A 10,018-nucleotide genomic window follows, 5' to 3' on the forward strand; every position below is an offset into this window, starting at 1 on the left:
CTCAGTGCGGGTGGTATAGCTTGAAAATACATGGTGGGTGGATATTGACAGGAGAAGAATGAAAACCAAACCAAAATGGGAGTAAATATCGAAGTGGGGGAGGTTTTTAACTCTGAATCAGTAAGCACGGGCCGAACGGCAGCTACTCCACTTAACCGTACCGCTTATGCAGGTCCCACTCACAGTGGGTACCTGCAGTCTTGATGGATACACGCCTCTCACTTCTCACCAGTAGTAGTAGTATTGATGAGATGGGATACTGACAACTGCAAATGGTAGTGGTATAGCGATGGGACGAGACCATATGAGTCTTTAAAATGAAGTGTCTTGTTCAACTCCCAGGTAGGTAGACAACAGCTCGTCAGTTAGTCAGTAATAGTAAATGGACTTTTTCCATCTTTCTTCACCCGCTCTTTGGAGAACTATTGTACGTACCTAGTCACAAGAAGTTTGCAAATATCGTCACAACCCACCATCAAAATGTGACAGTGCGTAGCTATTATTCAATTTTAAAATCACAATCACAAAAATGTCAATTTCTGCTTATCTACCTATTTGTCCGGTCGAGTGATTGCATAGTTCGTCACTTGAGCTTTGTTCCTATTACAGGGTAGCTATATTCGAAAGCGAAGAATGAATGCCAAGTGGATGTCCAAACAAGAAAGTGAATAAATTGCCTCTGGACCTTTGTTTCTTCCTTATTGAGATGAGTTAGACTCTGAAGTACCTCCTGGGGAGTTTATATGAATAAATAAATTGGCGTTGCATTAATCGTGATTTCCAGTCATTCTTGAATTGAAGCATAAACAATGACAGTTGCAAGGATTCGATTGAGCTATGAGATAAATTGCTTCCGCCTCTAACTTTTGGATACTGTAAACTACCTTTGTCCATCAATCTTGTACAAACGCATCTTCTGTTTACTTCTTCGGAGGACTCCACGTAGTCACTTGCTTCCTCAGCTCCCGCTTAAGGATCTTACCACTCGCACTCTTGGGAAGTTCATCAACAAATATGATGCGATCCTGCAGACGACAAACCTCGGGCAGCTCCAGATCGTTGTGCTCCTGTATAATCTTTCGAAGATCGACCTCGCTCTTTTCGCGTGCGTATGAAGGCTCTCGAACGATGAAAGCCAAAGCTCTTTCGCCCGCTACCTCGTCAGCGATACCGATGACGGCAGTTTCGGCGACAGCAGCATGCTTGGTCAGGTGGTCCTCGATCTGACCTGGAGCAACCTGGTTGCCCTGAGCAATATGCGTCAGTAATTGGTAGATGCATGAGTAGGAATACCTATGTTTTTTCTGTGACTTACCTTGACTTTGATCATATCACGGATGCGATCAACGATAAACAAATGTTGCTCGCCATTAGGCGAAATACGGAAGAGGCCGACATCTCCAGTTGGCCACCAAAATTCCTCGTCTTTAGGGGGAGGGAGAAGTGCCTCGTCGGCATGGTCGACGTAACCAAGAAGACCACTGGGAGATTCGATCTCGATCTCACCCATCGCCTCAAGACCTTCGACTATGCGGCCATCATCATCCCTCAGTCGGATGCGGACGCCAGGAAGCAAGACTCCACTCGAACCAGGGAAAATATCTTTCGGAGAGGACAGAGATCCAATACCACAGCCCTCAGTTTGACCTAGATGAATTGTTAGGCATTTTTTAACTCTGAAGATGATGCTACGTACCCCATCCTGGAATAATTTGCCAATTTGGGCGCGCGGCTTGCATCTTTAAGAAGGCCTCCTTGGGGAGAGGTCCGCCACCGTTAACGATATATCGAACCGAGCTCATGTCAAACCTATCCAAAATAGACGCATTACGTGATAAAGCGTTGATGATGGGTGGAACCTGGATCAATGCAATCAGCCTATGTTAAGATATCACTGACAGCCTGGTTGGATCCCAAATGCTGTTGAGGTCGGAGACACTAACCAGGTAAAGCGTGTTGATGCGATGTTTTCCAATGGAAATGAGGATTTCCATCATGTTAAAGCCACTATGAACCACAGTGCTGTCACCACGCCATGTAAATGTATGCGTGATCAAGAGGCCGTAGATGTGGTTGAACGGCAAGAAGGCTAGAGTAACCTCAGAGGCGGGCCCCTTTGTGGCCTCGATGAACAACCCAGCCTGAAGAATGCTGGCAATGATGTTCTCATGTGTGATTGCAACAACACGCTGGAAAATGGCAAAAGAATTCGATCAGTAACAAACACTACAGGGCAACGAGGGTGAGTGATGTTTACCTGGAAGCCAGATGTGCCACTGGTCGTACAGTAGTACGCCACACGTCGACTTGCTTCGCCTTCTGATAAAGAAGTCTTTTCAAGTGGAGGTAAATCCTTACCCACCGCCATCAAATCATCAAGAGTAGACATCTTGAGTGAGTCTTGCGATGTCTCTGGCACTGCCGTCTGCTGAGATTTGGGGGCCTCTGAGAAGCTGTAGAATGGCACGCTTGAAGACAAAGAGCTCTTCTGAAAGGCTTCTTTTCCGAGAGCAAGAAGATCTTGAGATACAAACATGGCAAATGGCGGCACACGATCCATGTGAGCGGCCATTTCATCAGCTGAGCTTGTAGGCTGTAGCATGAGACACCCACCACCAATGCGATGGATGGCCCATGACAGAATCAGCGTGTCGACCTAGAGAGAGACCAATTAGACTATGCACAGATAGCAGACTTGAAGATTACCAACGCAGTTCGAAGCCAAGATGGCAACGGTTTTGTGCCACTTCTGTTCAGGGGCAATGTGCCATGCTGAGCTCAATGCTGCCGCCATCTGGCCAAGGCGAGATTCAATATCGTCGATAGTCCATTTTCGATCGATGGCTGCCTCAATGAAGAGTGAATCGGAAGCACCTTGTCTTTCACGCCGTTTCGCCAAACAAAAGTCGCCAATTGTCTGTTGAAGGGGCAGAGGAGATGGTAACGCCGGAGCGTAAGCTGGTGCAGTAAAGATCATGATGAACGATGACCAACAATGAATGAAGCACGGTTTAATCTGACGTAGGCGCTTTGGAGATGTTTTATTTAGCCTCGTCCTTTCCGCACATGCAAATCTAGCTACCTACGATTTATGTCTAGTTCTCGCTATCCGACATCTGGCGCTTTGCATGCTCCATCCATGTACACGAGGCGGAGTGGGCATCACCCGCAATCCTTGAGTACATACACATATACAAACCCCTGGAACCGATAATGATTATTACCATGTACAATTACCAGATTCGATTGTGTTGCAGCAAACCCATTGGTGCATGATACTCCATGAGAATGCCTAGACATCATAGAGAATAAGATAATACAGCCCGCATCTTGATTTTTGCTAAGCTTTCAACAAAGCTCTCAGAAGAGTCCTTGGATGATCCTAGTAATAACGGCCCTAAAATGAGCCCCAAATGTACCAGGTATGTATGGGGCATAAGCAGAGCAATTCTATAAGTCTTACTGCCCCACTCGTTACCTTATGTTGGTGTAAATAACACTGGATCTTCCTACAGAATTCCATTATTTCTTATTGTCAATAACAGACCCTTTTGCCTTCACCTCCCTCTCCCCAGCATGCCACCCTACCCCGTGAACCTTTCAGATATGACAACTCCACAATACTCGGTATCCCTGGCGTGCTGGCCATTGTTCCAGAACACCAGCTTCTTGTGTCTAATTTTATTCTCCTGACCCATTAATTCCTCACTTGGTGTCAGATCCTACCCATCCATCCCCTATACCGTTCAGGAAAACAACAAATGGCTAACCATCAGGCTCGCCAGAGTGAAAGCAGCGAACAAACAGTGGTACCAGAGCCTCAATCGACCAAGAAGAAATCGAACCTTACCAACTATCTAAGAGTTTTTGCTTATGCGACAAGATGGGACTTCTGCGTGTATGTGGTTGGCACACTGGCGTCCATTGGAGCTGGCGTGACGATGCCGTTGATGAACGTTGTCCTGGGACAGCTCGTTGGCGATTTCAGCGACACGGTCCAAGATCCATATAATATGGATTTGGACAACTTCAAGTCGATGCTGCAAAAACAGTCTTTGTACATTGTTGGACTCTTCTTGGGCCGCTGGCTTCTAAACTCGATCAACAAATTCTGCTTCAGGATGATTGGAATTCGTCTATCATCAGCTATTCGCCATCACTATTTACGGTCTTTATTTGCTCAGTCCATCCACGTCATTGACTCAATGCCGCCAGGCTCTGCTGCAACTGCCATCACTGCAACATCCAATACTTTACAAATCGGAGTATCGGAACGTCTGGGAACTTTCGTTACATACATCTCCACCATCGTTGCCGCCATAGCTGTTGCATTTACTTGGAGCTGGAGTCTGACGGTCGTTTCAGCGTCACTACTTGTCTATATCGCTATCATCATCGCTATCGTTGTGCCGATATACCTAAAGGCAAATGCTGCTACGCTCGAAGCAGATGCACAAGGAACGGCCATTGCAAGTGAGGCTTTGCAAGGGATTCGGCTAGTCAATGCATGTGGTGCTCACGAGCGCATCATCTCTAGGTACAGTAAATGGGTTACCAAGGCTATGGAGCGATCGCAAAGGGTTGCCCCCATTATCGGCGCTCAAACGGGCTTAGTGGTATGTTTTAACCTCCTTTTCCGCCGTTGTAAATCAAGTGAATCGAGCTGATGGCGTGTACAGTTCTTTGGCATATTCGGCGTATTTGGTCTTGCGTTTTGGTACGGCACAAATCAGTATATGAATGGCGTGATAAAGAACGTAGGGGTAGTCATCATTGTGTTGACGTCGGTTATGCTGATATTGTTTGCCTTCTCATACCTGGAACAGCCAATTATGGCCATAAGTCAAGCTATGGTTGCTGCCACTGAGCTATTCAAAGTGATCGACGCGCCTCTGCCGCCGATGGGATCTCTCACACCTGACATCAATTCGAAAGATCTAATATTTGAGGATGTAACCTTTGAGTATCCAAGTCGTCCCGGAGCTCGAGTGTTGGACGGTCTTTCGTTCCGCATTCAAGCGGGTCAGAACACTGCACTTGTGGGTCCATCTGGTTCTGGAAAGAGCACGATTGTTGGCCTGCTAGAAAGATGGTACTCTTTGAAGCATTCTCAAGCCCTTCCTGAAGCAGCCATACCACCGTCTTCGAAAGAAGGAGAGCTCGACAGCCACGATAAGCCAAAACATGAGCGAAGCACATACGAAGTACCCGTCATGTCACCGACCAACTTGACTGGTGGTTTATCCGGATCTATCAGTATTGGTGTTCACGACTTGGATGACCTCGAAGCAAAGTGGTGGAGGTCACAGATCGGTTTAGTTCAACAAGAACCTTTTCTGTTCAACAGCTCCATCTTTGAGAACGTGGCGAATGGTCTTCTCGGTACCGAATGGGAAAATGAGTCCGAGGCTAAGAAAAGGGAAATGGTTCACGATGCATGCCAAGAAGCATATGCTCATGAGTTCATTTGCCGTCTACCAGATGTAAGTTTTCCACCAATTGTCCGTATTTACGACACGAGCAGCCCTTCTAACCACGAGATTGTCTATCTAGGCGTATGACACACGTGTAGGAGACGGCGGCGCAAAGCTATCTGGCGGCCAGAAGCAGCGTATTGCTATTGCCCGCAGCATCATCAAAAAGCCACAAATTATGATTCTCGATGAAGCCACCTCTGCAATCGATGCAAAAAGCGAGAAAATAGTCCAAGCCGCCCTCGATCGAGCCACCAAAACCCGTACAACTATCACTATTGCCCATCGTCTTTCTACCATACAGAAGGCGGACCATATTGTCGTGCTCAGCAAGGGTCGTGTTGTCGAGGAGGGCACACACAAGAGTCTCATGGAGCACGAAAATGGGGTGTACTTTAGTTTGGTCCAGGCACAATCACTTCGACTGTCAACGTCAACCACGGATGACACAAATCCTGACGTCCCATCCACGACATATGTCGAGCTGAAGAGTGCTGCCGTCGACATTGAACAACCGTTGGAGGTTCACAATGATAACAACAACATCCCCGATATTGAACCTGAGGTACTACGGACACTAACACAGTCTTTTGTAAAGTTGCTTCATGGTCTTCGCTCACAGTGGCCCTCTTTTCTCCTTATCGCCATCGCATCCATCGGTGTTGGCGCAGCCACCCCGCTCCAAGCCTGGCTCTTCGCCAAAGCCGTTATTGTCTTCGTCTTACCTAGCGATGATTTGAAGAAAGAGGGCGATTTTTGGGCATTTATGTGGCTCGCGCTAGCAGGAGGTGTCGGTGTTGCTTACTTCTTCCAATGTTGGACCAGCCTAAGTCTTCAATATTATGTTGGCGCAACAACAAGGGAAAGTTATCTCCGCGACATGTTACATCAAGAACTACGCTTCTTTGACGACGACAGTCGCTCCTCAGGCGCTTTGATTGGGCGCATCGCCGGTGATCCCAAACAAGTCGAAGGGGTCTTCGGGATGAATTTGGCTTCCGCAACCAGCAGCGTTTTCACTATCGTCGGCTGCCTCATCATCTCACTCACATTTGGCTGGAAGCTTGGTCTTGTGGGATTATGCGTCACAGTTCCTGTAATGATGGTGTCCGGGTTTTGGAAGTTTCGTCATGAGCTCCAATTCGACCAAATGAATGCGGCTGTATTCGCAGAGAGCTCGCAGTTTGCTTCAGAGGCCATCGGTGCTATGCGAACAGTATCATCACTGACCATGGAATCTGCTATTAACAACCGTTATAAACAACTATTAGACGGTCATGTTGAAGCAGCACGGCGAAAAGCTCAATGGACTGCTGTTATTTTCGGCTTCGCTGAGAGCGCTACACTTGGATGCCAAGCACTTATCCTCTGGTATGGAGGTAGGCTTATCTCCAGTGGCGAATATAGCCTGGAGGCTTTCATGGTCTCTTACATGGCCATCATCAACGGCGTGGAATACGCTGGCCAAATCCTAGGCGTAGCCCCGAGCGCTGCACAAGCTGCTGCTGCTGCAAACCGTATCCTTGATGTTCAAGACTCCAATCGGTCCTCACAAGAGGCAGCGAAAAGTAGCCCGATAGTAGAGGATACGGAAGGCGGAGTAGAAATTGAACTCCGCAACGTTTCCTTCAAATATCCCACACGAAATGTCTCTATATACAACAACCTTGGTCTTACTATCAAGAAGGGTCAGTACGCAGCTCTTGTCGGGCCATCCGGGTGTGGCAAGACAACAATAATCTCTTTACTGGAACGTTTCTACGACTTGGAGCCAAACCATGGCGAGATTCTCTGGAACGGGACGAATATCAACGATTTCGGCGTGTATCAGTATCGACAGCATTTGTCTCTTGTTTCTCAAGAGCCCATTCTCTTTCGAGGGACTATAAGAGACAATATCCTTTTTGGAGTGTCTGACCCGAGTTCTGTCTCAGAGGAAAGAATTCACGAGGTTTGTCGTGACGTCTTCATTCATGACGTTATCGTCTCATTACCAGACGGGTATAACACCGAGATCAATGCCATGTCTCTATCTGGCGGTCAGAAGCAGCGTATCGCCATCGCCCGTGCCTTGATTCGTGACCCGAAACTTCTCCTGCTTGACGAAGCCACCTCAGCGTTGGATTCTGAGTCGGAGAAGATTGTGCAAGCTGCGTTTGAGAAGGCGCGAAAAGGAAGAACTATGGTTGCTGTGGCACATCGTCTTGCGACAATACAAGATGCTGATATCATTTTTGTGTTCGATCAAGGTATGGTTGTTGAGAAAGGCACCCACAGCGAACTTCTCCAAAAGCGTGGTATATACTGGGATATGGTAAGTTGAACTCCCGGCCATCCCTTATATCTGTTGGCTAACCCATAAATCATTTAGTGCCAAACTCAAGCTCTGGATCAATAGTTCGTCTGATATTGGATTCGGGGATAGGGTAGGAGTTTTAGTTTAAATGCTCGAATAATAGCAATACAAGTCTATAAATCCATAATACATTGCCCGATCATAGACGCGCCCACCTTAGGCTGTTAGAGAAATATTTCAATCGTCAACTGACTGAATTGTGTAAAATATCCTATTCAATGATACAATGTACAATCTTTTATGTACATTCTGTTTCTTAAGGAGTGTTTCCTAGTAGCTTTTTACTTTCTGTCAAGCTCAAGTTCAAATCCTTTCCTGTGTTATATAATGTTCAAAATTCATATTAACCCCAAGTCCCCTCATACTCCATACTACAAAAACGTAAAGTTTGTTCAAGTTGCACTCAATCCTCGTCGTCCTCGGGAGCCAACATCTCCATGGCTGCTGCGACAGTCGCAATTGTCTTTGTGACAGAATCGACCTGAGACCATTAGTAGCTACCTTTATCAAGAAGAGCAGATGATTCTTACGTTTCTCGGATCAAAGATGCTGAAGTGGTGACCATGGATCGGATAGCTCTCTTTGATAACTAAAGACCCAGCTCGCTCGTTCCAGCCCAATGTCGGACTATCTCTGAACTGGTCGACCAAGGACAAAGCTACGTGGTCACTATCCACGTCGTCGCTAGCACACAGCATTATGGTATAGGGTTGCGGCTCTCGTCGCCACACAGGAATTTTCCATTTATGCAACATTGTTACCGTTTGCAACATGGATTTCTCGACATCGCTTCGAGTCGAGGCTGGACCATCTTCCGAGGGAGGAGATTCGAGAGCGAGGGAGAGTGCATGACGATAATCAGGGAAGGGGCTATCGATCATGAGAATGCCCGCGACGTTCACCTTGGGATCTCGAGAGAAGATCCATGCGACTTGGAGTGCAGTCATTCCTCCGAGAGACCAGCCTAGATCTTTCGTTAGTCACGTCCTCGTCGAAGATGTCTTCTCTGGGTGTATATACCGCCAAGCAGAATAGTTCCTTCTGCGACAGTGGATTTAATGAGAGCATAGTACCGGCGGCTCATATCCTGAAGACTTTCATCACCGCTGGCTTTGATACGCGAGTGTGCGATGGCGTATACATCACGTCCCAGGAGGCCAAGAGCGAGATAGTTTGAGATGGTACCGCTAGCATCGTGAAACAGAAAGAGTGGACTAGCATTCGACCCAGCAGGTCGCTTCTGAATTTGGCGAATCATGGTTGCTTGTAATTATCGTGACAATACTGGAGGTTGAAGCAACAAGGAAAAGATCTCCCTGGCTGGCGGACGATCTCGTGGGGCTAGTTGATGAGAACGATTCTTTGCTAGTGGCAAGACGGGGACAGACTCCATCGACTGAGGGAATTCCCCGTCGTAAGCCACGGATGTTCATGACGGCTGGGTCAATGATGAGATCTGAGTGTTCAACCAAGTATACCGAATAGGTATGCTGTAAGCCGTCAATAATGAGAATGACAATAAAGAGGATATCTTGAGACAGAGTTATTCATGTAACAAGTGGGGTAATGGAACGAGCAGGGGTGTGGTGCGCTAGACAGGGACCTTGCCTCTGCATAGCTGCCATATTAGGAAACTCTTGACATGGGTGGGTGTAGTTCTAGTACTGAATAAACGACCCAAATACACTCCCTCCGTTCGTGACTGAGAAATGCCACCTTTGAGAATGTCTAGTTTGGCTCTTACGAGTGTATCTCTTGAGTGCAGGAAACGTTTCTTGGTTAACGGCTTTAAAGTCATTTGAAGAGAAGAACCGTTGTGAAAAACATCTATTAAATTTGATCGGGGTTCACCATATGGGCTTCCTAGCTACTGTCTGATACTGAGACTCTGGTTGAAGGTCACATCTCGCGAGAATCCCTCTTCTAGTAGAGAGATTATGTCGACCAGAAATAGATATCTGAAAATGGCATGTTCAACGTTACATTGGGTCCTTTGAAAAGGATCCTTTGCCTCGGTTCGGGGAGTCCGTGGCCATGGCCATGGGAGAATGCATCCACTATCATTGCCTGTTCGAATGCAGATAGACACTGGTAACAGAAGCTCAATATCCGTAATAGGAACGGTGAATGTCATTATCATGGATGGTGGGCCGGGCTTGGCCTACCTATTCTAGTCACAACCAAGCAT

The 10,018-nt window shown here is 47.1% G+C and overlaps 3 protein-coding genes across 3 annotated transcripts; 1 reads left to right on the forward strand and 2 right to left on the reverse strand.

The window, feature by feature from the left end:
- Positions 1 to 920: 920 nt before the first annotated feature.
- FSST1_004825 (uncharacterized protein) lies at positions 921 to 2,977 on the reverse strand (the record flags this gene model as incomplete). Its single annotated transcript, XM_083231039.1, has 6 exons — positions 921 to 1,247; positions 1,316 to 1,647; positions 1,697 to 1,859; positions 1,944 to 2,189; positions 2,258 to 2,656; positions 2,711 to 2,977. The coding sequence occupies 6 exons, from the start codon at positions 2,975 to 2,977 to the stop codon at positions 921 to 923; spliced, it is 1,734 nt and encodes a 577-aa protein (XP_083088255.1).
- A 784-nt stretch (positions 2,978 to 3,761) lies between these two features.
- FSST1_004826 (ABC transporter B family protein) lies at positions 3,762 to 7,872 on the forward strand (the record flags this gene model as incomplete). The annotated part of the gene is made up of 4 exons (XM_083231040.1): positions 3,762 to 4,616; positions 4,680 to 5,483; positions 5,554 to 7,788; positions 7,846 to 7,872. 4 exons carry the CDS (start codon positions 3,762 to 3,764, stop codon positions 7,870 to 7,872), a joined length of 3,921 nt encoding a protein of 1,306 aa, XP_083088256.1.
- A 361-nt stretch (positions 7,873 to 8,233) lies between these two features.
- Positions 8,234 to 9,088, reverse strand: FSST1_004827 (thioesterase domain-containing protein; the record flags this gene model as incomplete). The annotated part of the gene is made up of 3 exons (XM_083231041.1): positions 8,234 to 8,311; positions 8,361 to 8,794; positions 8,851 to 9,088. 3 exons carry the CDS (start codon positions 9,086 to 9,088, stop codon positions 8,234 to 8,236), a joined length of 750 nt encoding a protein of 249 aa, XP_083088257.1.
- Between the last annotated feature and the right edge of the window lie 930 nt (positions 9,089 to 10,018).

Source organism: Fusarium sambucinum, chromosome I (genome assembly GCF_050947815.1).
Source record: "Fusarium sambucinum isolate potato_lamoka chromosome I, whole genome shotgun sequence".
Taxonomy (NCBI): domain Eukaryota; kingdom Fungi; phylum Ascomycota; class Sordariomycetes; order Hypocreales; family Nectriaceae; genus Fusarium; species Fusarium sambucinum.